The 17,751-nt window shown below is 47.7% G+C and overlaps 1 protein-coding gene across 1 annotated transcript in view; it reads right to left on the bottom strand.

Moving 5' to 3' along the window:
• Window positions 1-5,981, bottom strand: part of DYNC2I2 (dynein 2 intermediate chain 2) — a 20,156-nt gene extending 14,175 nt beyond the window's left edge. Inside the window, exon 1 of the mRNA XM_024126092.1 lies at window positions 5,673-5,981. Within this exon, the coding sequence (XP_023981860.1) occupies window positions 5,673-5,981 (309 nt within the window). The remainder of the gene's footprint in view (window positions 1-5,672) is intronic.
• Between the last annotated feature and the right edge of the window lie 11,770 nt (window positions 5,982-17,751).

Genomic DNA, 17,751 nt, shown 5'->3' with positions numbered 1-17,751 from the left:
AAAAAAAAAAGAATCCTCCTGCCAATGCAGGGGACACGGGTTCGAGCCCCGGTCCGGGAAGATCCCACATGCCACGGAGCAACTAAGCCCGTGCGCCACAACTACTGAGACTGCGCTCTAGAGCCCACGAGCCACAACTACTGAGCCCACGTGCCACAACTACTGAAGCCCACGCGCCTAGAGCCCGTGTTCCGCAACAAGAGAAGCCACCGCAATGAGAAGCCCGCGCACCGCAAGAAGAGAAGCCCCCGCTCCCCGCCAACTCGAGAAAACCCATGTGCAGCAATGAAGACCCAACACAGCCAAAAATTTAAAAATAAATAAATAAAATAAATAAATTTTTTAAAAAAAGAAACAAGAGTATTTAAAAAAAAAAGATACCCATTCACACGGTGTCAACATGCAGTGGACAAACTTCAAGGTCATAAGTAGAACACAGTCACTTTCTTATTAAAAATATACCTTCTAGATCTCCTTGACTATTGATTATAAAACATACCAATTGGGACTTCCCTGGTGGCACAGCGGTTAAGAATCCCCCTGCTAATGCAGGGGACATGGGTTTGAGCCCTGGTCCGGGAAGATCCCACATGCTGCACAGCAACTTAAGCCCGTGCACCACAACTACTGAGCCTGCACTCTACAGCCCTCGAGCCACAACTACTGAAGCCCGTGTGCCTAGAGCCCGTGCTCTGCAACAAGAGAAGCCACCGCAATGAGAAGCCCGTGCACCCAACTAGAGAAAGCTCGTGTGCAGCAACGAAGACCCAACGCAGCCAAAAATAAAAAATATATATAAATAAATTTAATAAATAAATCAAACATGCCAATTATTTAGTAATAGCTCTTCAGGAGGAAACTATATTAAATATACACATCAGTTGTGAGATACACCCCTTTGTAATATCTGTTAAAATGGGGGTTAGGAGGATGAGGAAATACAGAAACACAGAGAATAGGCAGAGGTCTGGGACGCCGTGCAGCTGAAGGCTGAGCCCCCTCGCTCCCCTCGGCAGTAACCACCACCAGCAAATACGGAGCACACAGCCCATCATTTCACCCCCAAAACCCACCTGAGTCACACACCTGACTCCAGAGTAGAAGAGGACCTCAGAGACCATTCTAGACTAGCGTCGTCAATGAGCAGGGACCCAGAATCACCGGGAGGCTCCTAATAGACAAACTGCTGCTTCCTCCCTGTAGTTTCTGGTTCAGTAGGTCTAGGATGGGGTCCTAGAATTTGCTCTGCTAACATGCCCCCAGGTGATGCCATGGGGAGGGCACTCAGACCCCAGATGTGGGCCTAGCCCCTCAGCTATATACTTCCCATGGCCACATCCCAGGCCCCAGAGCCCTCATCTCTGCCCTCGAGGTGCAGACAGTGCTCAGATCACCCCCCTTCCCCTTCTCTGGGGACCCAGGTTTCACCTGGGGTAGGATGGGGTGAGACAGGGCTCCTCCCCAGGGGCTGGGAAATGCTGCGAATGTGAACATGGCTCCGCACGGTCACTGCCACATCCATTCAGGCTCACTGCTGCTCCCCTCCCTCCCAGAATTTCCCTTTCCCTCAGGTTCTCTTCCCAGCCCTCCCTTCCATGTCCTTCCCTTTCTGAGTCTCATACACACACCTGATGATACTCAGGTGTGATGGGAGCTGAGATGACTCCTGACCTAATCCAGTGACTCTTTATCAGCATACCAACAAAATTTGACCCTGGCGTGAAATACATTTTGATGTTAACTAGCAGAAGCTGTATGATGGGACTATCTTGGATATAAAGTTGATGGGAATTCCCTGGCAATCCAGTGGTTAGGACTTGGCACTTTCACTGCTGGGGCCCGGGTTCAATCCCTGGTCAGGAAACTTAAGATCCTGCAAGCCTCACAGCACAGCCAAAAAAAAAAAAAACCAAGTTGAGCTGAGTAGATTTTGTGATGCAACATAGACAATTACACTGTCTCTTGTCTCGCTGGTGTGAGACCTCCAAGAGCGTGGGGGTAACTGAACCCAGAACCAACATCAAGGTACTTCAAGGTATGACCTCCTTGGTTACTCAAAGGATGACTTGGAGCTGAGAGTCAACCAATGAAGACAGTGATGATCAACATTTTCATAGAAGCTGGGAGACCATGTTACGCCACACTACCTTTGAGTTATAACTATTGCAGGCTATTCTGGTGTTGTCTTCGCATGTGTCTTGAAAAAAAACACCAAAAACCTAGTATCAAAACTATTAGCAAACTCCAAAAGGTTGAGAACCACAAAGCTAATTCTTGAAAACCTGTAAAAGGCCAAACCCCAGGTTAAAAACAAACACCCTCCAGCAGGGGGTTCCATATGCTACAGAACCCACCAAGGGGAGGAAGCAGCAGCAGGCCCGGAAAGAGGGAGGAGCAGACAGGCAGGCAACTAAGTTTAATTCAAAGCGGAAGGGGAGAAATGCATCAGAATCATACCCATGGATGACAGGACACAAGAAAAGTATTCAGTTCAGTATTTCCTGGGGGCCTTTGCGACATGCAAAAGTACAGGAGACCCACACCCTGCCCTCTGGGAGCTCAGAGTCCAAAGGAGACAGACTGGAATGCCCAAAATACAACTACTGATAAAAAAGTTTTAGAACTAGATGGTGGTGATGGTTGCATATTGTGAATGTACTTAATATCATTGCATTTACACTTTAATATGGTAAATTTTATATGTATCTCACCACAAAAAATGGAAAAATGCACCCTACATTCTGATAGGATCAGAATGGGCTTCAGAAAGGTAACTCTGCTGGAGAGCAGGGTGGATTAAATTAGTGGTTCTGAAGTTTTGCCACACATTAGAATAACCTGGGGAGCTTTTATAAAACCAGATTCCTACGTCACACCATACCGATTAAACCAGAATCACTGGAGGTAAGGACCAGACATTCCTATTTTTCAAGACTCTCCAGAGCATTCCAGGGTCAGCCAAGTTTGAGAAAGCAGATGAGTAAAAGGTCAAGGTGATCAGGAGCCCTTCATCTCCAACAGCTGACTGGCTGACTGACCACTGACACGCAAGATGCCCCCCACCTGAACAGAACTGGGATCTCAAACCGTTTTCTTAGAAGCATCTCATTTAATCCCACAGAAGTATTCTATCAAGACCTAGTTTGCAGAAGAGATCACATGACTGGCCCAAGGCCAAGCCCCCAAAGAGTCTGTGCACTCAAACCCACAGACTGGTCCCAAAGTCCAGGACCCTGTCCCTCTGTGAACCAATCGAAACAGAACAAGAAAAGTCAAATCAGGCCAAAGATCATTAATACCTAAAAAAAAAAAAAAAAAAAAAAAAATTCATCACTGGGACGTAAAAGTACATTCCAATACTGCACCACTATGTGGGCCAAGCAAAAAACAATTTTCGGCTTTGCCAAGGTAACTTACAAAAAAAAATTAAGAAGCTGCATACAAATTTAGCTAAAACACTCCTCACAGGGTTTGTCGATAAGAGAAAAATTGGAAACAGTCCTTCAAAAGGGACTGATTAAAATGAAGTTATTAAAAAAATTTTAAACAAAGGATGTTCAGGGTGTACTGAGTGAAAAAAGTGGGTCTACAAAATGTTATGTACAGTGTGATTCCATTTTTGTAAAAAAAAATGGGAGAAAACAGACAAAACAAAAAAGGAACAGGTATAAACCAAATGCCTGGGGAATGAGACTGTAGGGTGGTTTTTATTTCCTGTCTTTGCTTATCCAAATTTTTTTCTAAATTTTGGACACAGAAACTTTTATAAAGAGAAACAAGTTAATTTGGAAAAAGCAATTTACCACTTTCCTCTGACCCCTGCAACAGTCTTACAACTTAATAAAGAATCTCCTTCAATAAGACAGGAAAGGCTGGTTCAAGTGAACCACCTGAGATGAAAGCCTTTACACCTCAAGTATTAGAATCAGTTCTTAGAGCCCTACGGGTTAAAACTATAGCTACAAGAAAATCAACAAGCCTCTATCTCATTCTTTGTTTAAAAAAAAAAAAAGTTAAAAGTTAGACTGAGTCAGTGGTTCCCAACCTGGAATCTTTTAAAATCTGTATCTTGGACTTCCCCAGTGGCCCAGTGGTTAAGAATCCGTCTGCCAATGCAGGGAACACAGGTTTGATCCCTGGTTCGGGAAGGTCCCACATGCTGCGGAGCAACTAAGCCCGTGTGCCGCAACTAGTGAGCCTGCGCTCTAGAGGCTGCGTGCTGCAAGGACCGAAGCCCGCGCACCTACAGCCCGTGCTCTGCAACAAGAGAAGCCCCTGCAGTGAGAAGCCTGTGCACCAGCAACAAACAGTAGCCCTGGCTTGCCCCAACCAGAGAAAGCCCGCGTGGAGCAACAAAGACCCAACACAGCCCAAAAAAAAAAAAAAAAAAAATTAAATTAAATGTGAATCTTCAGCAAACAAGAGCTATTTCAAGTATTTTTTCAAAGCCAGTGAATGTGAATTACACATTTACCTTCAGTAAAGATGGATAGATATAACTAAACTATCCACTGCCTTTGCTTTTAACTAGAACCATTTCTATCCAGCATGCTGAAGTGTGAAGTGCTCTGAAGCCAGATGAAATCTGGCTTGAGACCTGCAGACTGCTGGCCTGAGGCAAGAAACCTGTCCTCAAGAGTACGACATCATAGAAACCTCATTGGTATTGGCGTTGGTGAGGACATGGTCTCTGCAGGTTCTAACACCTGTGTGGCAAGCTAAGCCTGAGTTTCCTCTGCTGGGAAATATGCAGCCCCCTTGCAATGCTCATTTTCACCGAGGAAAAGCCAACATCCTTACAATGATGAGCAAGCCCTATACTTGACCTGCCTCTCCTTACCCTCTCTGACCTCACCTGGAACTATTCTCCCCTTCTCTTTCCTCTCCAGCCCCACCTGCCTCCTCACACACACCAGATTGGCTCCAACCCCAGGACCTTTGCACTTGAAGTTTGCTCTCCCTGGACTGTTCTACCTCAGGTATCCAATTGGCGAACTCTCTCACTCCAAGTCCTTGCTCAAACATCACTCTCTCCATGAGGCCCGCCCTGCAGCCCACATCTCACTCCCCAACTCAGACTTTCTAATCCCTCGCCCTTTTTCTTTTGTCCATGTCCACTGCTCACCTCTAACACACAGTACACTTATTTATTACATACACTGTTTATTTCCTGTCGGATGCAGACAAGCACCCCGTGTAAGCTCCAGGACGGAGCTCACCCACTGGTGACAGAGGAATCGCCACCGACGCATTAGGGGCTCCAAGTCTACACACAGATCCCTCAGAAGCCCTGGCCCCCTGCAGCCCTGCCCTCATCTCAGACCACCTCGTCTGTGTGCTTTGGATTAAACTACGTACTAGAAAACGGGTATATCTCGACCTGAAGATGCAGTTTGGTCGTGTTTTTTAAAGTGAAAGTTAGTTTGAAGTGCCTAAAAGCCGCAGTTCACACGAGATCCTTCAAGACGTGGGGTTTTTAGAGGTTTTAAAGAAAAACTCTTTTGTTGCTATTCAAAGACTGGGGAAATTGAGACGAGGGTATCCCAAAGGGTTAGTTTCTGCGAGTTCAAATATAAAAATAAAACGGTGGGGCCTCAGAACCTGGCCCGGCAGCCGCACGAGGCCCCTCGCCCTCCCGCCCACGTCGCCCCGAGCCAGGCCCGCGCCCTCACCGTCTCCCCGCGGATGCCCTGGACGCCCCTCCACTGCGAGGGCACGGACGCCACACCCAGGGTCTCGTCCTGCAGCGGCCCGGGCCGCTCGGGCCGCTCGGGCCGCTCGGTGCTCGCAGCCCCGCCTGAAGCCAGCGCCTCAGTACCCGCGCTTCCCGCGCGGCAGAACTGCCCCGGCTGCGCGCGGTTTGCCGTGGAGACGGCTCCGCCCCCACCCCACCCCACCCCCAGCGCCGGCGCACTCCGACGCAACCTTCGCCCCCGCTCCTCCAGAGCGGAAGGCTGGGAAGGTGAGACTATCGGCGCCATTTTTGAATTTGTCAGCGCGCCTCCTCCTCCTCCTCCTCTTCGTCCTTCTCTTCCTCCTCCTCCTCCACCCCCCGCCCCAAGACCCAAGAAGAAGAGATAAATTATTCTTTTCCGACGGTGCGACAAGCAATGCCAGTTCTGGATTCTCCAAACGCAGAGGGAGCCCGCTTGGGGCATGCGCGGCTACTCTGGGTGGGGAGGGAAGTGCGGAAGCGACGCGCTCGTGCCAAGTTCAAAGATGGCGCTGAGCGGCCAGGCGCAGAGGCGAGGGCGGGAGGCTGTGGCCGCGGCGGGCTGGAGTTGTGGGGCCTCGAGGTGCAGAGCTGGCGCAGCAGCCGAGTGCTCCAGCAGAGCTCCAATTGGCGACCACCTCGAAGCCAAGTGCTCGCCGTCTGATCCTCAGTTTCTGCCACAATAGAATGGCGATTTTAAATATCCATATGCGGATCCAGTGTGGTTGAGTAGTTGGAAGGCCCAAATGAGGTCGAATGTAGAAAAATGCTTGTTAAACCGAAGTTAAAGGCCCGAACAACTACCAATTACTGAGTATCTACGGTGTGTCAGGTAGAACCCAGAGCTTTCTGTGTGTTGATCTTAATAATCCTTAAAATAACTCTATGAGGAATCAACTGTTACATGTCGCTTGAGGGTGCTGATTGTCTGAAAAATAACTGCCTCAGATCACCCATAAAGCCTGCATCACATTTGCCCAAGACCCCCCCGGAAAGCTGCTTGGCCCCAAGGCCCCGTTCTGAGCCTCTTGGCAAGAATACTCTGGCCAGGTCCTCTGGGCCGCTTTCCTCCTATCCCTGAACTCTCAGAGGGATGGAAACCTGCCCAATCAGAGGCCCCTCTGTACCCACGACTGAGACCTCATTGGGACCCTGTTCCAGCCAAGGCCATGAGGACCGATTAGATTAGCAACACTGGAAAGAATGGAATGCAATAGAAATTTCTTCCTAGAAAGAAAGTAGAACCAAACAAACTTCTCCTGGTGAGGCCCTCTTAACACTAGAAGCATTTGCAAACATCACCAGGGATTCCAAAAATCACATTCAAAAAGAAGCTCAGGGCTTCTCTGGTGGCGCAGTGGTTGCGCGTCCGCCTGCCGATGCAGGGGAACCGGGTTCGCGCCCCGGTCTGGGGGGATCCCACGTGCCGATCCCACGTGCCGCGGAGCTGCTGGGCCCGTGAGCCATGGCCGCTGGGCCTGCGCTCCGGAGCCTGTGCTCCGCAACGGGAGAGGCCGCAGCAGGGGGAGGCCCGCATACCACAAAAAAAAAAAAAAAAAAAAAAGAAGCTCAATGGGCCTTCCCTGGTGGCACAGTGGTTAAGAATCCGCCTGCCAATGCAAGGGACATGGGTTCGAGCCGTGGCCCGGGAAGATCCTACATGCAGTGGAGCAACTAAGCCCATGCGCCACAACTACTGAGCCTGAGCTCTAGAGCCTGCAAGACACAACTACTGAGCCCACGTGCCACAACTACTGAAGCCTGTGCACCTAGAGCCCGTGCTCTGCAACAAGAGAAGCCACGACAATGAGAAGCCCGCACACCGCAACGAAGAGAAGCCCTGGCTCACCGCAACTAGAGAAAGCCCGTGCACAGCAACAGAGACCCAACACAGCCCAAAATAAAATGAAATAAATAGAAAAATTTTTTAAAAAGAAGAGAAGGGTGGCCCACGGTATTAAATGTCCCAAACAACTGCATGAGAGTAGTAACAAAAGCCAGCCTGGGGCTTCCCTGGTGGCGCAGTGGTTGAGAGTTCTCCTGCCGATGCAGGGGACACGGGTTCATGCCCCAGTCCGGGAAGATCCCACATGCCACGGAGCGGCTAGGCCCGTGAGCCATGGCCGCTGAGCCTGCACATCCGGAGCCTGTGCTCCACAATGGGAGAGGCCGCAACGGTGAGAGGCCCGCCTACCGGAAAAAAAAAAAAAAAAAAAAAAAAGCCAGCCTGAAGAGGGTTTAGGAGGGAAAGGAGGAAGTAGAGAAAGTAATGGATAGTATTGGGAAGCTCAACATAGGAAGTAAGTGTGAGTGTAAATTGGTAAAACTTAATTGGAGGGTAATTTGACCTTAAAGTGTGCCTCCTCCTTAATCCAGAAATCCTACTTCTGGGAATTTTTCCTGAATCAACATCTGATTCACACAGACATTGAGACCCAAGGATATTTAGCAACTATTCATTTACGATAGTATTACTATGATAATAGCAAGATGCTGCAGTCAGCCTAAATTTCCAAGCAAAGTCGTGGCACACAACAGGTATTCACTAAATATTTGAGAAAGAATGGACAGTAAGCCTTTGGTTGAGTAATTATGATACATGGTATAGAATCTCAGGTGGCCATTAAGAGTGTTGTTATTTGCTATTTAAATGTGGCAGAATGTTTGCAGGATATTAAAGTGTTTATAAAATGCAATTTATATACATTGTATCCTGTTTTTATAACAATGTATGTTTCTAACAAAACCTAGGGGTATAGATCCAAATGTGGATAACAGATGCCTCTGGGTAATTTAAGTTTTTCTCTCTTTGTAGGGTTCAAGTTTTATGCGGTTTATTTATGAAAAGAAAGGAGGGAATGAATGAACAGACAAATGCTTAGCGTACTGGAGAGAGTATTATGCCTTGGGTGGGCAGGACAGTCGGGGAAACGTTTCCAGGGTAGGAGAGTCTTGAGCAGGCATGTGCCAGAAAGGAGGAGGCTGAAAGGGTGAGCAGGACTCACGAGAGGAGGAAGGGGAGGAGGAGAAGCAGTTGGGCAGCAAGTGGCCCTGTGGTGTTTCGCCAGCCCTCTTTTTCCCTTTCTGAAGCCTCAGGCACTCTGGCCATTCCCTGTTACCCTGAAAGCAATTCAAACTCCTCCACCTGCCCTCTGGCTTGCATGTACTTTCCCTCTACCTGGAGCACTCCTCCCTGCTCTCCTATTTACTATGAAACCAGATCCCAAGCCCATTGTTGGCTCTCAAGGGACTGAGTTTCTCTTCTCTGGAGCACTCCTCAAAATTGTAATTTAGTAACAAGGTAGTATTGCCTGTCTTTGCCCCAGTGGGTCAGCTCCTCCAACATGGGGAACATAGCTGTCCCCAGAGCCCAGCACTGTGCCTGGCACACAGTGAAGACTAACTGAATGAATGTCTAGCCATCAGTAAGAACAGCTTCCAGCCTTATACATAGGACAGAGCCCCACTCACTTCTTTTTCTGGCTTCGCCATGCGCTTGTGGAATCTTAGTTCCCCAACCAGGGATAGAACCTGGGCCCTCAGCAGCAAAACCCTGGAGTCCTAACCACTGGACCGCCAGGGAATTCCTGAGGACAGAGCCCCTTTTAAATCTCAACTGGGCCTCACCCTGCCTACCAGGTCATTTCCAGGAAGACTCCTGCTTCCTACCTCTACTTCTTGCTGCAAAAAAGCTCAGTCAATGTGTGTTCAGAGAATGGTCAAATGCATTCAGGGAGACAAAGAGTCAAAAAAGAAGACATCCCCATTTTAAAACCCTGGTGGCAATTCTTTCAGGAACATTCAGTTCTATTTAGTAAAACAACTCAACTTCTGTGAATGTCTCTACCATGCTCCAAGGACAAAACAATGATATAATAATAACACCTCCTAGAGTATGGAGTTCTCAATATGTGCTAAGCACTTTGCATGAATTCTCACAGCATCCTGATAGGTCAGGTATTATTACAACTCACATTTCACAGATGTGGGAAAGAACGAAGGCTAAGAGACCTTTGTGACTTGCCCATGGTCATGCATAGCTGGTGAGGTGGAGGTTGGACTAAAACCCAGAATTGCCTGATTCCAAAGACCATGCTCCTTTCTTTAAATCATTCCATGCTTCAATTTTCTTATTTATAAAATTAGGTTGCTAGGCCTATCCCACTGGGTTGAAATAGGACTGAATGAGTTAATGCTTGGAAAGCAAGCACACAAAGCAGTACATAGTATGTTATCAGTACTTATCAGTACTCCTTAATTATTAACATTATTATTACCACCAAGCCATAAGGGATCAGAGAGACCACACAAAGGGAGGCTGGGCCTTAAAGGATGGGAAAGATTAGTCCTAAGTTACAGGGTAGGTTCTCAGCGCGCGCACGCGCACGCACGCGCGCGCACGCGACTGGCCATCTAAATAAGTGCCGTCTTCCCCCAGGTTGACACCAATTATGAGCTAGGCATTGTGATAGGTTCTGGGAACTATGATGGTTCCCGCCCTCAACAAACTTACAGTTGCACGAGAGAGAGTCAGTCACAAAACCCTGCCTCAGCTCTCGGTGATGGCCAGGGATGTGTGGCCAGCAGAGGGCCCTCTGCAGTTGCGGATCGGGCCTCAGGGAGGAGAGGGCTCCTAGGCTGAGGTCTGAAGGAAAAGAAGGCAGCCTGGCAAGGACAACCTGAAGATGAAAAATAGGAATAGGAAGAGGGCGAGAGTCTTCCAAGTAGAAGGAAGAACTCTGTGAAGAAGTCCCCAAAGCAACAGAGAACCTGGTGCCTTGATGCTGCATGTGAACAGGGGCCAGATCATGAAGGTGCTAAAGGGAAACGGAGCTTGGACTTTATCACTAGATCACCAGGAAACCAGTGATGGGTTTTCAGCAAGGGAGTGACTTGATTGGATTTATGTATTTTAAGAAGATGCCTGGATGTAGAGTGGAGAATGGATTGTGAACAGCTAGATTCCCCGCTAATTCATTATCTCTAAGATGGGCTCTGGGATTTCCCTGGTCATTCTTTTGTGCTCTGAGGTTTAAGAGACACTTACTCAAGAGGAATCCCAGAACTATTTAGAGTAAAGGCAGTATCAGTGAAATAAGAGCCTCTCAGAAGAGGAAAATCCCATGGAGTTCTGGGCAGTAGGCATTACCTCAAAGTCACATAGACAGGCTTCCCAGCTCAGCCCTGGGAGGCCTTTACCAGCCCAGGTAAGGGCTTCATTCATTCATTTATCAGCAAATGATTATCCTACACCCCTTACGTGCTCAGGAGCAGCTGACACCACCAAGCAGTTCTGCTCTCTTGGAATATACACTCTGAGCATTGACACATAAGTAATTACAGGGTTAAAAAGGGCTTAGAAGAAGCCTAGGGTCATTACTACTGGGGAGATGGAGGGTGGGGTGGGAAGGATGTGGTGATAAAAGGCCCAACCCCATGCCTCTCACATGGAAGAGCACAAATAACTATTTTATTCAACAAATACTAATGGAATGCCTACTATAAGTCAAAGACTAGAAGAAAAACAAAGCAGGGGAAGGGAACAGAGAAGGATAAGGGTACATCTGGGAAAAACTATTTTATCTAGGGCAGACAAGGAAGACCTCTAGGAGGAGGTGACATTTGAGAAGTCAATTCAATCCCTCCAGGCCTCAAGATTCCCTCTTGGCCTGCCCGCTTTCTGCCTCTCCGGCCTTTGCTTCCACCCAGCACAGGCCCCATCCCTCCCCCACCCGGAAAGGCCCCTGCTCAAAGGTGGACTAAGACAAAGGCTTAATAAACTTATTAAAACAGCTTTGTCAGAGCTGGAGTCTGAGAGCGGGAAGGAAGGGAAGGACAATGGGGTACAACTCCCGCCCCTTCCCCAACTGGGAGCCCAGGATGATAAATCCTCCCCGCACTCAAACAAGCATTGCTGTAGCTTCAGCCCCAGCCTTGAGCAGCCATCCGTCTGCTCGGGGTCAAACAAGGCCTTGATTTTTCTTCGGACCTCCTGCGTGTGAGTCCCCACACTTAGCCGGGTTAACAACAGTTACTAGAATGTCATGGAGGGGAGTTTGGCATCTGGCATTAGGGTTTCAAATCTTGGCTTATTCTGTAGTCCCTGTGTGACTTTGTGCCCTTCCTGTCCCTCTCTGAGCCTCACTTTCCTTGGCCTGGAATGTTTCTCTCCCAGCCCTGCAAGGTGCTGGCTCCTTTTTTTTAAATTTTTTTTTTATTTGGCAGTGCCGCATGGCTTGCGGGATCTTAGTTCCCTGACCAGGGATCAAACCCAGGCCCACGGCAGAGAAAGCACTGAGTCCTAACCACTGGACCGCCAGGGAATTCCCTCCTTTTTATTTTCTAAGTCTGAGACAAGGTTTTTCTTCTTAGACCAACCTTCCCTGAAGACTTGATTGAAAGAGGCTTTCCTTGTTATTCTCCATTGCAACCCTGTTTGGCTGCCTTCTTGGCAGCCTTCTTAACTTGGTATTACACATTCACTGTTTGTTTCCTGCTGTGCAGTGTGTGTCTCCTCACTCTACCATGTGCTGGGACCATTGTCTCCTTGGCTTCAAGCTTACCTGTGCCAGGCCAGTGCTCACCCACAGTAGGTAGGTCATCAATAAATATGTGCCCACCTTGAGTGAACACATAAAGTGGGATGATTACAATACTTGCCACACCTGGTCATTGTGAAAATTCAGTGCATCTGGCACCTGAAAGAGCTTAATAAAATGTAGCCATAATTAACGTACCTGTTCTGCGCATGCTTTTGTGTGGCCTCCGTAGGGCCACACCAGGGGCTGGTGTGGTCCTACAGAGGGAGAGTGGAGGTAAAGCAAGTGGATATTCACGATTTCAAGTGTTACAGTCCCCATTATACTGATTACGAACAAACAACTGAGGTTCAGAAAGGAAGAATGATTTGCCGCGCAGCTGAGTGTATATATGTCTTTTGTTTTTAGGAAGCAAACTGGCTTAATACACGAAGAGAACCTTCAATCAGTTACCTTGTAAGGTTATGATGTATATAATTATTCTGGGGCTATAGTTTATTTATTTGTATCCTTTTTAAAATAAATTTATTTATTTTGTTTATTTATTTTTGGCTGTGTTGGGTCTTCATTGTTGCACACAGGCTTTCTCTAGTTGTGGCGAGCGGAGGCTACTCTTTATTGCAGTGTGCAGACTTCTCATTGCCGTGGCTTCTCTTGTTGCAGAGCACAGGCTCTAGGCATGCGGGCTCAGTAGTTGTGACACACGGGCTTAGTTGCTCCACGGCATGTGGGACCTTCCTGGACCAGGGCTCGAACCCGTGTCCCCTGCACTGGCAGGCGGATTCTTAACCACTGCGCCACCAGGGAAGTCCCTATTTGTATTCTTTTTAACTTTTATTTTATTTTATTTTTTGGCCGCACTGCAAGTAATGCGGGATCTTAGTCCCCTGACCACGGATCGAACCCGCGCCCCCTGCAGTGGAAGCATGGAGTCTTAACCACTGGACAGCCAGGGAAGTCCTGGGGCTATAGTTTAATTCTGTGTGATAACAACTTCTTCTGGAACATCATTTTAGTCTGAGAAATGTCCGAGAAATTTCCTAAAACTGAAGAATAATGAAAGAAGTCAGGCTCACTACATATTAAGAAACAGATAGGGCTTCCCTGGTAGCGCAGTGGTTAAGCATCCACCTGCCAATGTAGGGGACACGGGTTCGAGCCCTGGCCTGGGAAGATCCCACATGCCGTGGAGCAACTAAGCCCATGCACCACAACTACTGAGCCTGTGCTCTAGAGCCCGTGAGCCACAACTACTGAGCCTGTAAGTCACAACTACTGAGCCCGCGAGCCTAGAGCCCGTTCTCGGCAACAAGAGAAGCCACCGCAATGAGAAGCCCGTGCACTGCAACGAAGAGTAGCCCCAGCTCACCACAACTAGAGAAAGCCCGCGTGCAGCAATGAAGACCCAACGCAGCCAAAAATAAATAAATAAATAAATAAATAAAAAAGAAACAGATAAAGTAAAGCCAGATGTAAAAGATGACATATTGTATGATTCCATTTGTATGAAATGTCCAGAAAAGACAAATTTATAGAGACACAAAGTAGATTAGTGGTTGCCTGGGGCTGGGGGTGGGAATGAGCATAAAGTTTCTTTTTGGGGTGATGGAAATGTTCTAAAATCAGATTGTGGTGATGGTTATACAGCTTTGTAAATTTACCAAGAATCATTGAATCTTACGCTGCAAATGAGTGAAATATACGGCATGTAAATTACACCTAAATGAAGCTGTTAAAAAAGAGAGAGAGGGCTTCCCTGGTGGCGCAGTGGTTGAGAATCCGCCTGCCGATGCAGGGGACACGGGTTCGTGCCCCGGTCTGGGAAGATCCCACATGCCGCGGAGCGGCGGGGCCCGTGAGCCATGGCCGCTGAGCCTGCGCGTCCGGAGCCTGTGCTCCGCAACGGGAGAGGCCACAACAGTGAGAGGCCCGCGTACCGCAAAAAAAAAGAGAGAGAGATGGGCTTCCCTGGTGGCGCAGTGGTTGAGAGTCCGCCTGCCGATGCAGGGGACACGGGTTCGTGCCCCAGTCCGGGAAGATCCCACATGCTGTGGAGCGGCTGGAGCGGCTGGGCCCATGAGCCATGGCCGCTGAGCCTGCACGTCCGGAGCCTGTGCTCTGCAACGGGAGAGGCCACAACGGTGAGAGGGAGAGAGATGGGCTTACCTGGTGGCGCAGTGGTTAAGAATCTGCCTGCCAATGCAGGGGACACGGCTTCGAGCCCTGGTCCGGTAAGATCCCACCTGCCGCAGAGCTACTGAGCCCGGGCGCCTAGAGCCCATGCTCTGCAACAAGAGAAGCCACCGCAATGAGCAGCCCGCGCACCGCAACGAAGAGTAGCCCCCGCTCACCACAACTAGAGAAAGACCATGTGCAGCAACAAAGACCCAATGCAGCCAAAAATAAATAAAAATAAATTTTTTAAAAAAAGTTTAAGTCTTAAAAAAAAGGAGAGAGAAAATAGTCCAAGTAAAATAATAATATAGAATGTGGAATTGACACTGGGATAATCATAGATATCAATTCAACTGAACAGCAAGTCCAGAAACAGACTTAAGTATATATATATATATTTTTTTTTTTTTTTAAATAAATTTATTTATTTATTTTTGGCTGAGTTGGGTCTTTCTTGCTGCGTGCGGGCTTTCTCTAGTTGTGGTGAGCAAGAGCTACTCTTCGTTGCGGTGCGCGGGCTGCTCATTGCGGTGGCTTCTCTTGTTGCGGAGCATGGGCTCTAGGCGTGCCGGCTTCAGTAGCTGAGGCTCACGGGCTCTAGAGCACAGGCTCAGTAGTTGTGGCGCACAGGCTTAGTTGCTCTGTGGCATGTGGTATCTTCCTGGACCAGGGCACGAACCCGTGTCCCCTGCATCGGCAGGCGGAGGACTCTCAACCACTGCGCCACCAGGGAAGCCCCAGGTATATTTTTTAATGTATGTCAAAGGTGACATTTCAGAGCGGAATAGAATACTTAAATTGCTCAATAAACGGTGTTGCCCTCAAAATCCCTGCAAGCACACACACTCCATTAGTCTATGAGATTTGAATGATGGAGCCATATCGTTTTCATTTCTGCAACCATAAGGCCTAGCTCAGTGCCTGACAACATATAATATCCACTCCACAAAAGGCTGAGCTGTCAATTCCTTGCAATTTTCAAAGTCTCAGACAAGGGAATTCTCATCTTTTAAAGGGAAAATCCTGGGACTTCCTTGGTGGTCCAATGCCTAAGACTCCACGCTCCCAGTGCAGGGGGTCTGGGTTCGATCCCTGGTCAGGAAACTAGATCCCACATGCCGCAACTAAAAGGTCCTACGTGCCGCAACTAAGACCCGGAGCAGCCAAATATATAAATAAATAAATTTTTTTTTTTAAAGAAAAGATTGAGAGCCTTGCTTACATCAAAATACTTTAGTGAGTCTCAAAAAAAAAAATTAAAAACCACTAAAAATACAATGCAAAGCAAATAACCTAGGGAAAATATTTTGCAATATGTAAAAAAGAGGCTTATATGCCTAATATATAAAATACACTTATAAATTAATGAAGAAAAGAGATACATCATAACAGGAAATTGGGCAAATTTACAAAAGAAGAAATGCCATTGTCAAGAAGCATAAGAAAAATTGTTCTGATGCAAATCAAAACTACAATGAGGAGACTTCCCTGGTGGTCCAGTGGTAAAGAATCCACCTTACAATGCAGGGGACGCGGGTTCGATCCCTGGTCAGGGAAGTAAGATTCCACATGCTGCGGGGTAACTAAGCCCACGCGCCACAACTACGAAGTTCACACGCCACAACTACAGAGCCCACATGCCCTGGAGCCTGCACGCCACAACTAGAGAGAAGCCCGCACGCTGCGATGACAAGCCTATGCACCGCGACGAAAGATCCTGCATGCCTCAACTAAGACCCGACCCAGCCAAAAATAAAAATAAAATAAATAAATGATAAATAAATCTTAAAAAAAAAAAACTACAATGAGGTACCACCTCACATTGGTCAGAATGGCCATCATTAAAGTCTACAAATAACGGGACTTCTCTGGTGGTCCAGTGGCTAAGACTCGGCGCTCCCAGTGCAGGGGGCCCAGGTTCGATCCCTGGTCAGGGAACTAGATCCCACATGCCGCAACTAAAGATCCCGCACACCCCACATGCCGCAAATAAGACCTGTGCAGTCAACCCAACTTAAAAAAAAAAAGTCTACAAATAAATGCTGGAGAGGGTGTGGAGAAAAAGGAACCTTCCTACACTGTTAGTGGGAATGTAGACTGGTGCAGCCACTGTGGAAAGCAGTATGGAGAGTCCTCAAAAAACTAAAAGTAGAGTTGCCATACGATCCAGCAATCCCACTCCTGAGCATGTATCTGGACAAAACTGTAACTTGAAAAGATATATGCACCCTGATGTTCACATCAGCACTATTTACAATAGCCAAGACATGGAAGCAACCTAAATGTCCATCGATAGATGACTGGATAAAGATGTGGTATATATATATATATACAATGGAATACTACCCAGCCATAAAAAAAATAATGGAATAATGCCATTTGTATCAACCTGGATGGGCCTAGAGATTATCATACTAAGTGAAGTAAGTCAGAAAGAGAAAGACAGATATCATATAATATCACTTATATGTGGAATCTAAAATATGACACAGGAAATTCCCTGGCAGTCCCAGTGGTTAGGACTTGGCGATTTCACTGCCAGGGTGTGAGGGGTGTGTGTGCAGGGCCGGGTTCGATCCCTGGTCAGGGAAATAAGATCCTGTAAGCCATTCAGCAAGCCAAAAAGTAAAAACTAATTAATTAATAATTAAAAATAAATAAAATAAAATATGACACAAATGAACTTATTTATGAAACAGACTCACAGACATAGAGAACAGACTTGTGGTTGCCAAGGGGGAGGGAGGGTGGAGGAGGAATGGATTGGGAATTTGGGATTAGAGATGCAAACTATTACATACAGAATGGATAAACAGCAAGGTCCTACTGCATAACACAGGGAACTATATTCAATATCCTGTAATAAACCATAATAAAAAAGAATATAGGACTTCCCTGGTGGGGCAGTGGTTAAGAATCCGCCTGCCAATTCAGGGGACACGGGTTCGAGCCCTGGTCTGGGAAGATCCCACATGCTGCGGAGCAACTAAGCCCGTGAGCCACAACTACTGAGCCCGTGTGCCACAACTACCAAAGCCCACAAGCCTAGAGCCCGTGCTCTGCAACAAGAGCAGCCACTGCAATGAGAAGCCCGCACACTCCAACAAAGAGTAGCCCCCACTCGCCGCTACTAGAGAAAGCCTGCGCGCAGCAACGAAGACCCAATGCAGCCACAAATAAAATAAATTTATTTAAAAAAAAAAGAATATGTAGGGACTTCCTTGGAGGTCCAGTGGTTCAGTGGTTAAGACTCCACGCTTCGGGCTTCCCTGGTGGCGCAGTGGTTGAGAGTCCGCTTGCCGATGCAGGGGACACGGGTTCGTG

The sequence above is a fragment of the Physeter macrocephalus genome, chromosome 13 (genome assembly GCF_002837175.3).
Source record: "Physeter macrocephalus isolate SW-GA chromosome 13, ASM283717v5, whole genome shotgun sequence".
In the NCBI taxonomy this organism is placed as follows: domain Eukaryota; kingdom Metazoa; phylum Chordata; class Mammalia; order Artiodactyla; family Physeteridae; genus Physeter; species Physeter macrocephalus.
Note: the sequence above shows the minus strand (reverse complement) of the source record. Positions and strands in the feature narration are given on the sequence as shown.